This window comes from Nicotiana sylvestris, chromosome 6, assembly GCF_000393655.2.
Source record: "Nicotiana sylvestris chromosome 6, ASM39365v2, whole genome shotgun sequence".
Taxonomy (NCBI): domain Eukaryota; kingdom Viridiplantae; phylum Streptophyta; class Magnoliopsida; order Solanales; family Solanaceae; genus Nicotiana; species Nicotiana sylvestris.
The window spans coordinates 12301610-12314217 of NC_091062.1; the positions used below are offsets into that span (position 1 = coordinate 12301610).

The 12608-nt window shown below is 34.0% G+C and overlaps 1 protein-coding gene across 1 annotated transcript; it reads right to left on the bottom strand.

The window, feature by feature from the left end:
• Positions 1-6834: 6834 nt before the first annotated feature.
• On the bottom strand, positions 6835-11519 carry LOC104221804 (uncharacterized). Its single transcript, XM_009772939.2, has 4 exons — positions 11310-11519; positions 9287-9548; positions 9137-9189; positions 6835-7378 (listed from the first exon to the last, which is right to left on the bottom strand). The coding sequence occupies exons 1-4, from the start codon at positions 11350-11352 to the stop codon at positions 7152-7154; spliced, it is 585 nt and encodes a 194-aa protein (XP_009771241.1). The 5' UTR covers positions 11353-11519; the 3' UTR covers positions 6835-7151.
• Between the last annotated feature and the right edge of the window lie 1089 nt (positions 11520-12608).

Genomic DNA, 12608 nt, shown 5'->3' on the forward strand with positions numbered 1-12608 from the left:
GAGAGAGAGGGGGCTTTAAACTCCTTTTTAAAGGTGTTTGGGTTAAGGTCAAAGACTGGCCAAAATATAATGTATAAGTCAAGTTTAATTAATGCGATTTATAAGTCTCATTTAATAAACGCGTTTTTATGAGTCGCACTTCAAAATTAAATGCAATCTATAAGTCGCATTAGCGCATTCTATGATATAAGCTCTTTCTACGACTGTATTCATCAATAATTGTCAATCTCTTTAAGGGTCGTTTGGTATGAAAAAATTTAATATCACCTTAATACTTTGTTTGGTTAGTAAATTTGGTATAAGTTAAATTTTGGGATTAAAATTAATACCGAGATAACTTATACTTTGTAGATGGTGGGGTAATTAGTACCGGGATAACTTATACCTTCTTTTTAGAAATTATGCAATTATTATTTTTAATACAATATACCAAACAGTGGATAAAAAATAATACCAGGATAATTAATCCCAACATAATTCATCCTGGCATAAGCCATATTCAAACCAAACGACCCCTTAATGAATGCATAAATTCACTTGTACTATGTTTATTCAATAGTACTTTATCAATTGAATTTTTTTTAGAAATTTAGTAAACATATATATAGGAATTATAACTCATTAAACTGTGCAGAGGAGAGATCACTCTTTTTTAGAAATAAATCATTCTCTGTTGGAAAATGATAAATGAAGAGCTAAACTTTTGAAAAGAAAATTTATATATATCAAATAAGGATCCAAATGAGAACCGAGAATGGAAAAAGAAACACTAATTGATGTGTCTCTATTAGAAAAGAAAACCTAAATCGCATAATAAACCTCATTCAACAATTATTATGACTAATAAATTACTGTTATAAAATCTTTAGTAAATGTGGATGTCCACTGCTCCCACTACTTTCACTCATGGTTTAAATAACCCCTCACTACTCATTATCATTATGACTGTAACTCTCATACCTCCATAACCCCTCCCCATGATCTTCCCCCATGATCTCAATTGTTAATGTCATGTTTAAGACAATCATTTTGTAACCTTTATGTGTAATAGTATAAATAGATGCATGAATGTGAGATGGAACACACTTGAACACTTGATGAAATAAGAAAGTTATTTTTTCTTCTCTTATTCTACTTATCTTCTTGTTTTATATTGTTACTTTGAGCTATTTTTCTTAATACGTTATCAGCACGAAGTTGAGCTCTTTTCGTTGTTCATGTATATTTGTTCATTTTGTTTTCTTCATTGTATATTTTGATTTCATGATTAGTATCTTTAATATGCAATTTTATAATTTCTCACATCTCTAGATATGTGTAAAAATAAAAAAAATTATGTTTCTTTATTTTAAGTTATTTGTATGATTGTCATGTGAAAGTTGCTAATTTTTATGTTAATAGAATTAATTGAGAGAAGAATACCTATTTTACGTTGTTCGACATTTGAAATTGTGTTAAAGTTAGAAGACATTTTTGTTCTAATCAACATTAAAGATATACGAATAATTTGAAGAAACAAATAGTATTCTTTTCTATGGAATTATCACTTTAGTGTATATAGATCACAAATTTGATATTATGTCAATTTTTAAGATTCTTTACGCTATTATCCTAATGATTTCTAATTATTTATCATCTTTGATAGTTTTCACTATGTCGAATTTGTCAATGCTTGAGTTTGTGGCACTTGACATTTCTGGAAAGAATTACCTATCATGGGTTCTCGATGCTGAGATTCACTTAGCCGCTAAAGGCCTTGGTAACACCATTACTCAGGGTAATGAGGCATCAAGCCAAGACAAAGCGAAGGCCATGATTTTCCTTCGTCATCATTTGGATGAAGGTTTGAAGGTTGAATATTTGACAGTGAAAGATCCACTTGAATTGTGGACTGGCCTGAAGGAAAGGTATGATCAAGGCTACTGTATTGCCAAGGGCTCGATATGAGTGGATGCACTTACGGTTGCAAGATTTTAAGACCATAAGTGAGTATAACTCTGTTGTATTTCGAATAACTTCCCGATTGAAATTATGTGGGGATGTTATGAATGATATGGATTTGTTGGAAAAGACTCTTACGACTTTTCATGCCTCAAATATGGTATTACACCAGCAATACCATGAAAGGGGTTTTAAAAGGTATTCTGAATTGATCTCATGCCTTCTGGTGGCTGAGTAACATAATACCCTTTTGCTGAAAAATCATGAAGCCTGTCCCACAGGGTCAGCTCCGCTTCCTGAAGCGAATATGACAGCTAGACGTAATAAGTCTGGAAAAAGACAGAATAATAATCATGGTCATATGAATGTACGTGGGCATGACAATGGTAAGAGACGATATAATAGTCGTCATCCTGGTGGTCATGGCAAATGAGAGAACAATATGGGTTCTCAAAACAATCCTTCAATAGGCAATAACTACCACCGTTGTGGCATGAAAGGTCATTGGAATATTGAATGTCGTGCACCTGAGCATTTTGTCAGGCTTTATCAAAACTCCATCAAAAGAAAGACAAATATTATTGGAGCATCTTCTACTAATGCTCCGGTGGAGTCTCACTTGACCTTTAAAAATGATTTTGACGCAGGGCCTTCAAACAAAAATGGTGACAATGCCGAGGCAAATCTTGCTTTGAATGATGATGATTTTCAAGACCTCGATGATCTTACTCATTTGGAAGTTGAAGATTTCTTTGGAGATCAAAACTAAAGTTTGATCATTTTACTGGGGAACGCAATTATGTTGTTATTTTTATTTTCAGTGTTTTTGTCTCGTCTAATGTTGTTTTTATTTTCAAGTAGTACTTAAGTTGTCTTATGTTGTTGTTAGTGTTGTTAGTTTGTCGTATTTCTCATGATGTACTTTTATTTTTTTATGAAGAAATTAAAATTCTCCGGTCTTCAATTGGATCCAAGATGAGTAAATGAAGATTTATATCTTTTGGATAGTGCTACAACTCATACAATATTAAGAGAAAAGAATTTTTTTCTCTTATTTGGTTATGAAAAAGGCCTATGTTAATACAATAACCGGTAGTACAAAGTTGATTGAGGGCTCTGGAAGAGCGGCCTTATTACTACCTGGAGGAACGATATTAACTATTGATAATGCATTGTATTGTAGTAAGTCTCAAAGAAACTTGTTGAGTTTCAAAGCTATTCGCCAAAATGGCTACCATGTTGAGACATCAAACGAAGGAAAGATTGAATACTTTATATTACTGTAATAAAAGCGGGTAAAAAATATGTGCGCGAAAAACTACCCGCATTTTCTTCTGAGTTGTACCACACAAATATTGGTGTGGTTGAATCGCATGCCATAGTAAACAAAAGGTTTACTACTTCTAATGATTTTATCATTTGACATGACCAGTTTGGCCATCCCACTTCTAACATGATGCGCAGAATAATAGAGAATTCAAATGGGCACACATTGAAGAACAAGAAGAATCTTCAATTTAAGGAATTCTCTTATGCTGCTTGTTCTCAAGGAAAATTGGTTATTAAACCATCAGCAGCTAAAGTTGGGATTGAATCCCCTGCATTTCTGGAACATATACAGGGTGGTATATGTAGGCCTATACACCCTCCATGTGGACCATTCAAGTATTTTATGGTCTTGATAGACGCATCTACAAGATGGTCACATGTGTGTTTATTGTCAACTCATAATATGGCATTTGCGAGATTATTGACCCAAATAATAAGGTTAAGTGCACAATTTCCAGATTATGCAATTAAGACAATTCGTCTTGATAATGCTGGTGAATTTACATCTCAGGCCTTTACAGATTATTGTATGGCCACTGGAATAAAAGTTGAGCATCCGGTTGCTCATGTTCATACTCAAAATGGTCTAGCAGAATCATTGATTAAACGCCTCCAACTAATAGCTAAACCATTGCTAATAAGGACAAAACTTCCCCTTCCAGTATGGGGACATGCTATTTTGCATGCAGCAGCACTTGTGCACATAAGGCCAACCAGTTATCATAAAGTCTCCCTATTACAGTTGGTTTTTGGTCAGGAGCCAAATATTTCCCATCTAAGAATTTTTGGATGTGCGGTATATGTCCCAATTGCTCCACTAAAACGCACAAAGATGGCCCCCAAAGAAGGTTGGGAGTATATGTTGGTTATGAATCTCCTTCTATTATTAAATATTTGGAGCCTATGACAGGAGATTTTTTTACAGCCAAATTTGTTGATTATCATTTTGATGAATCAGTTTTTCCAACATTAGGGGGAGAAAATAAACAACTGGAAAAAGAGATAGATTGGAACGTATTATCTCTATCTCATTTGGATCCTCGTACAAATCAATGTGAACAAGAAGTTTAAAAGATTATTTATATGTAAAATGTTGCAAATCAATTGCCAGATGCATTTACTAACCTTCCACAGGTTACTAAATCGCATATTCCAGCTGTAAATGCTCCAATTCTGGTTGATGTCCCAGCTGGACAGTATGATGATGCAAATGAGTCTAGGCCACGCCTTAAACGTGGTAGACCAATTTGTTCTAAGGATAAGAATCCCCGAAAAAAGGAAAGGAGCAAATGATCAAGTTAATCATAAGATGGAGGTGATTGCTCAAGAGGAGCATAAAGACATAGCAATTGATAAGACCTCACAGGAGGTTCTAGTACCTGGAAATGATGAAAATGAAAAGATCTCAATAAGTTATGTCTCTATGGGAAAAAGGTGGAACCGAAAATACGTTGTTGTTAACAACAATTTTGCATATAATGGTGCAGTTGAAATAATGCAACAAGATGAAGATCTTGAGCAATCTGTCGATGAATGTGGACAGAGAAATGATTGGCCAAAATGGAAAAACACAATTCAAGCGGAATTGGCTTCACTCGAAAAACGTAAAGTTTTCAGACCAATAATCCGAACACCTGAAGGTGTCATGCCAGTGGGGTACAAATGGGTTTTTGTGCCAAAACGAAATGAGAAAGGTGAAGTCGTAAGATATAAAGCACGACTTGTGGCACAGGGATTTTCGCAAAGGCATGACATTGATTATATGGAGACATATTCTCTTGTGGTAGATGCAATTACCTTCAGGTATTTAATAAATCTGGCAGTCCATGAAAAGTTTGATATGTGGTTGATGGATGTTGTCACAGCCTACTTATATGGCTCATTGGACAATGAAATTTTTATGAAAATCCCTAAAGGATTTAAAGTTCCTGAAGCACATAAAAGTTCAAGAGAAACTTGTTCAATAAAGCTTCAGAAATCCTTATACGGATTAAAGCAATCAGGGAGGATGTGGTACAATCGCCTTAGCGAGTATTTGCTAAAGGAAGGGTACAAAAATGACCCTATTTTTCCTTGTATCTTTATTAAGAGGTCTGGATCTGAATTTGTCATCATAGCTGTGTATGTTGATGACTTGAATATCATTGGCACTTCTAAAGAGCTTCCAAAAACTGTAGAATGTTTGAAGAAAGAATTTGAAATGAAAGATCTTGGTAAGACAAAATTTTGTCTTAGGTATGGGAAATCCTTGGTAGGAGCGCTTCCCCCCAAATAGGGACCTACGCGAAGTGAATCCGAATATAGTCGAGCTCCAATGCAGGTACCGGACACCGGGTGGAAAACCAAAAAAACTTACAAATCTCATTTGATAGTGTAATAACGGCTTCCGTCTATTCTTTTTGTTATACTTTATTTTTAAGTCACAATGTACTAATGCGTTTCACATATTTATAGTATTCTCTTAGAAATAACACATTACTGAAATTGTTAAGCCAAAAATGCACATTTTAGAGAAAAAATTTGTCCACACACTTCCTCTAATAAAACCTAACATTTGTAGTCTACGGATATCAATTCTAAGGCCGTGTTTGGAGTCAAGAAAATACAGCTAATTAATGAATTCCCCTTTCACTCCCCTTCTTCTCTTTTATTTTTTTCTTTATAGTTTTTTTTTCTAAAATAAATAGAGCAACAAAAATTTCGCTAGAAGTAAAGCGAGATAATGAAATCTTAACATCATCTTTCACAACACACAAAGAAAATGCCAAAAGGCGTAAGTGCATGTCTTTCGAAATGAGACCCTTGATTAAAAGTCAAATTAGCTAAATCATCAGTTACCCGACAATTATATTCTACGAATAGCAATTCTATCAACTGTCAGCAAGGCCGTGTTTGAATTCAAGAAAATTATGCAGCTAATTAATCAATTCCCCTTTCCCTCGTCCTTCTTATCTTTTAGTTTTTCTTTATATGTTGTTTTTTTTCTTTTGAAAGGAAAATAGAGTAATAAAAATTAGCTAGAAATCAAGCGAAGTAATGAAATCTCAACATCTTCCGCCTTGATTAAAGGTCATATTAGCTAAATCATCAGCTACCGAATTAATTCTATATAGTTTGTTATTTGTAGTAAGCATGTGTTAGAACTCTAGTACAAATGTCTAACATGTTAAAACTAGTCAAATTACACTATGCATGTTGATTTTATTTACTTTTTACGCCATGACAAGATCATATTATCTTTGCCAACCACGATAATGAGAAAATGCAATAAATTTGAGACCAGTTATTATCATTTAAAGAAAGCATAATAGTTTAGTGATTAATTTCATGACATCGAAAATTAGGTGGAAAAATAAAAGAAAATTCTTTCTACCTCCTTAAACAAATAGGTTAAGTTATATATATTCAACGTTATAAGAAATCTTATACTATCAATAATATAACAAGTTTTTAACTTTAGTTTTAGGATTTATACATTCATTTGCCAGAAGCAAAGTTCATCTACATGAATAATACATCACTAATACAGGAATAATAATCTTTTTTTACTGATAAATATCAGTGTAAGTCGCTGCCAAAAATAAAATAATTAAGATTCAGTGTCCGAATCAATTTACATGCACAAACATCTCAGCACCTATATTTTCTGGATGAAAGACACCAAATAAGCAAGTTCAATAATCAATCTTTTGCATGGAAAGTACATAAAAAAAAAATTGGAAAATGATTAAAAGCATCAGGAAAAAATGGCTATCTCAACGACAGCTATATGCAACAACACTCATTTCTGTGTGTTTCTTGAGCTGAGAAAATATTTGCCAACATCTTGTGATAAACATCGATCCCCATTTCGTTTTCCTTCGTTGAGTAGCAATGCCAGATTATTTCTTCTTTGGATGAATTGAGTGAACTAGGGCCTCGATTTCTTCCTTTGCTCGTTCGAATATATTTGGACCTTTAACTTCACTAATTGGTGTATTATCATCAATGTCATCGCTCCTTCCATGAGTTTCTTTGTGATGACGATGTGGCGATTTTTCTCTGCGCAAATCTGCTCCAATCTCTTCCTCGACCCTTTCGTTTTGATTAGGCACCTTTACCTTGCTCTCTGTTTAAACAGAACCACAGTATGATAAGAGGATGAGTATGGATTTGAACTTCTAACCAAAAGCATGATGTCAAATATGACTTTCGCATACTTGGTAGAGCCAGTAGTAGAACTAGAAATTTATATAAGGGGATTCAAAAATGTCACAGTTGAAATTTGAATCTACGACCTGAAGCAAATTGGAACCCACTTTACTATTACACTTGAATTTTTCTTCATGTCGAGGGGATTCAACAGCTTACATACATATCATTTTTACTCTATTTACACTGTGTAATTTTCCGACGAAGGGGTTCGGTTTGAACCGCATTCACTCTACTTAGTTCCGCCACTGGGTGGAGGATATGTAGAAAGTAAAGAAAGGGCAAACTTCGGTAAGTGGTTAGATGGGTTCTTTTTTTAAAATATTTGAGAACAAAAGGGAAAAACTACAGTAAATGACACATTACATACATGGAACAAACACCATGAAAATTCTTTCAATTCTTGAAATTGTTTCCAAATGAGGAAAATTTTACCAATACCCGATACTTTATAATAATTTGATACCACTAGCCAATAAATTTCAAATAAATCTAGGACTCCATTTGGTTGGAAGAAAACGGCTTTATGCCCCCAAAATGATCGTCATAGAAAATGTTCTACCAAAAAGAGGAAGCAAGTCAGGTTTGATTGGGTTCGTAGTATTTGATGGAAGTGAAAGTAAGACCTCCCGAAGGCAGAGTCCAACAGTGTTTTTAACCACAACTAAAACTTTTTGCCACCGGAACACTTATGTATACCTCTTGGATCACAGCCAAAACTCTATCTCTTCAATGAATTTTATGATTTAGATCAGAAAAGTTAGAAGTTTCGACCAGAATGTATTGAATAGGTTGAGCAAACAATGTCTAAGGACAAAAGAGGGTAGTCATTCTATTTGGCCTTTGATACTTTTTCCAAAGTTTCCATCAGTTCGCTTTTCTGTTTAATAAGTTCTCTGCTGCTTAAAAAACAAGGGAAACTACCCATAGGAGGGGCTGTGACGATTAAATTGAAGTTACGTTTTAGTACTTATAGTTTGGAAGTTCAAGGAAAACTGTAATATTCATATGAAATAGTTTTGAAATTAAGCCATTTTTCTCCTTGAAAGTCAGATGGTTCGGGCACATTCAGAGGAGGAGCACTGATGCACCGGTGAGGAGGTGTGAGCGACTGGCTGTAGTGGGCACGCGGAGAGGTAGAGGGCGACCTAAGAAGTATTGGGGAGAGGTGATCAGACAGGACATGGCGCGACTTAGGATTACTGAGGACATGGCCCTTGACAGGGAATTATGGAGGTCGAGCATTAAGGTTGTAGGTTAGGGGAAAGTTGTGAATATTTCTACAGCACAATAGAGTGAGACTAGCTAGTTAGGAGTTAGACTAAGAATGCCATTGGTCGTCTTTTGATACAGGGTTTTACCTGCTAGTTTTACTATACCAGCCATCTATTTCGTATTTCGTATTTCGTATCTCTTATATTGCTGCTATTTTATTATGCATTTTTATGGTACTAATATATCGACTCCTGTTGTTTTTTTGAGCCGAGGGTCTCCTGGAAATAGCCTCTCTACCCTTTGGGGTAGGGGTAAGGTCTGCGTACATATTACCCTCCCCAGACCCACTTGTGGGATTTATACTGGATCGTTGTTGTTGTTGTTGTTGTTGTTAAGTGATTATAATCACGAATCATGAAATTTATAACAATCTGTTAAAAATGAATCATAGAGTTCATACCTGAAAGAGAATCTGGATTATGTGTCTTCAACTCGGCCGTTGTACCATGAGTCCTGCAATTCATCAACAAAATAGTACAAAAATTAACTAACTAAAAATCCTCAGAAACATTTATTCTCTATTTTTGCAAGAGAATCCAATTCTTTAAACCTGCTGTCTCCATCTGAAGTTGAATCATGACTGTGATTTTCCTTTTTCGGATGCAATGCCTGAACAATAGCTTCGATTTCCTCCTTCGCTCTCTCAAACACGTTAGGTGCTTTCACATCGCTAACGGATGTGTTCTCATCAATATCTTCACGCAAACCATGAGTTTCTCTGTGATGATGATGTGAGTGTTTTTCACTATGCAATACAGCCTCGAACTCTTCTTTAACTCTCTCAAACACATTAGGCGCCTTCACATCTTTATCTACCAATAATATTAGAGTATCAGATTCAGTCCATTATACAACAGAAATCTTAAACCATAGTACCAAATGAACAGAAATGTGAAAGCATTTGGGTGTCCAACCAAAAATCTTAAAACACTTTGTGGAGTGGCCAAAAATGGAATAGTTTGCTCGTGAAAAATCTGAGCAGCCAACCCAAAAACTTAAGGCAGTGGTGCGGAATGACTCAAAAGTCAAAACCTCATAAACTCTTGTTGATGCCTTCTATACCATATATAGGATATTATGAGCCTGTTTGACATAATTGATCGAAAGTGGATGGTAAGCAGGGACGGAGCTAGAGTACCGGGAACGGGTTCAGCCGAACCCAATAGCTTTGGTTCAAACTTTATATTTGTCTTAAAAAAATCATTGAATATGTACAAATAATTAATTTATAACCCAGTAATTTAAAAGGATTAAAATCCAGAACCCATAAGTTTGAAATCGTGGCTCCACCTTTGATGGTAAGCATCAAGTGCGAAAAACACTTTTAAAGTGTTGGAGCTAATTTTATTTTACAAATAAAAGCAGTGTGTTCGCATAAAAGTGCTAAAACTGATAATAAGCAGATGATGTATTTGGTGACAACATTTTTCCTTTCTTTTTGTGTTAAAATGCCACATAAAAATGTTTACAGTAAAATGAGCTTATCATTTGCAGTATGTTTAAGTCCAAATTTGATTCAATAAATAATACTATTACAGAAAGTATTATCTATAAAATAACAAAAATTTGGTCAAAATGAAAGGTGCTTATAAACTTATGGTTATTGACTGATTTGGGTATTAAGAACTTGAACCGAAATTTATTTATAAGTTCGTCTTACATGCAACAAGAACAAAAACAAATCCAGTGTAATCCCATAAGTGGAGTCTGGGGAGGGTACTGGATAGAGTGTACACAAACTTTACCCCTATCTTTAAAAAGGCAGAGAGGCTGTTTTCGGTAGACCCTCGGCTCCGGAAGGAAAAAGGGAAGCGGCAATAACAAGCAAATCAATCTGACAACCGAAGCGAAAATACAAAACTAACACTAAATAATGCCATCAGAAAACCGAAACAAGGCAGCAACAAGTAATAACAGCTATCTAGGGATAAAACACGAAGGACACTAAGTGATGTATCAAAGTTACTGTGACAAACAAGGACAATATTCGGTTACATAACCCTCTACATTTATTCATTTTGTCATGGCGGGGTGGTGACAATTGTTTCTTAGGCCGTATTTGATGTCCGGAACAAATATTAGGCGAAGAAACTTGTTGAGTTTTATAGAGAGATATCCGCGGAAATGGGTATCATGTTGAGACAAAAATTGAAATGAGCACGGAATATCTTTGTATTACAAAGAATATTTCTGGCCAGAACCTTTACACCTTGTTATCCATGGTCATGCCCTCATTCAGCCAAAGCAATGTCATATCTCGCCTAATCACATCCCAAATAGTTTTTCGGCCTGCCTCTACCTCTTCGTCTGCCCTCCAACGCTAGCCTCTAACACCTCCTCACCGGAGCACCGACTCTCCTCTTAACATGCCCCAACCATCTAAGATCGTCTTACATGAACACCCTCTATTATATACAGTAACTCGATTAATTGAAAATGCAGAAATGATGGATCGGTTAAATGAAAGGGTTAAATTAAAGTTTAGTGAACTGAGATTCCTATGTTAATTGAAATCAAACTCTAATTTGTTTGAAAAAATCCCAGAAAGAAAATTAAAACTGCGAAATGGTTACCTGAAGAGGAGGTTGCCGGTGGTTGTGATTTTGCTTCAGACATTGGTAAGAGCTAGATTTGAGATATGGGATTTTCGATCAGAAGTGAATTTGTGTCTGATGTAAGTCCGACGTGGAAAGAATAAGGAATCGGACATTAAAACATATGCTTTGGTCGGTTTATTGTTTTTTTGGGACCAACTGGATTTTCATTTTGTTTTTTTTTGTTCTTGGGAAATTCTTTTGTTTTTACGAGTGATTATTAGCGGTATGTGTCCCTTCCCTGTTTCTCATTGTAATACTACCAGTTTGTTTAGATGGTTGTTACGTTTTATGTTGTATTGTATCGTATTGTTAATTTAAATATAATATTTATTTATTATTATTTAAATTTTATTATATTATATTATTAAATTTGTTACATAATAATTAAAAGTGTCACTTTATGGAACGATCGATTTAATATGATCGCGTCGTTCCTTATTTATTTTTTTTCTCATCTTGCCCTTCCATATTATTTTAGATAATCCTATTTATCTTTTACCTAACTTTTTTATATAATAATTTTATCTCGTACCTTACTTTTTCTTTATAATATTATAAATTTATTTTTCATATTGTTGGTGCATGACATCTTGAAATGGCAGAAAACAATACAATCTATCAAAATATTGTATACATAAAAAATGATATAATACAATATAATACAAAACAATATCATATGATATATTATAAAACGATACATAACAACCATTCAAACAACTGTAAGGGGTGGTATAATTGTGGGATAAACTCGAATATCTTATGTGGTGGAATATTCTATAGAATTATTATTCCACCTTTTATATGGAATAGTTAATTCTGTTATTTTAGTATAAACTTTTTTCCATGATTAATTGACACTTATAATCAAACCTAAAGTCAATACAATCTGAAATTTTATTCCGGATTTATTATTATTATCTCTTGTGTAGACATGTGATTTTTTGACTCTCCCCAGGATTTTTCATATTTTAGCATGTAAATATTTAAATTTGGCCTAATAGCGATATTTCAGTTAATTTTGACGCTTTTACTTTATTTTAGTACAAGAAAAAATGAAAATTACAAAAAATATTTTAGTTTATGCATTTTTTATAAATTCAAAAAAAAAATACAAAAATAGTACCTTAATTTTATCTTTGTATAATTTCGAAAACAAAAAAAATATATAGTTTCATTAACTAGGATTAGCTTTGGCATTGTGTAGTATTACTATCTTATTTTTAAAAAAAAATATACAAAAATAAAAACAAAGAGTCATTATGTAGTCTAGGAGAC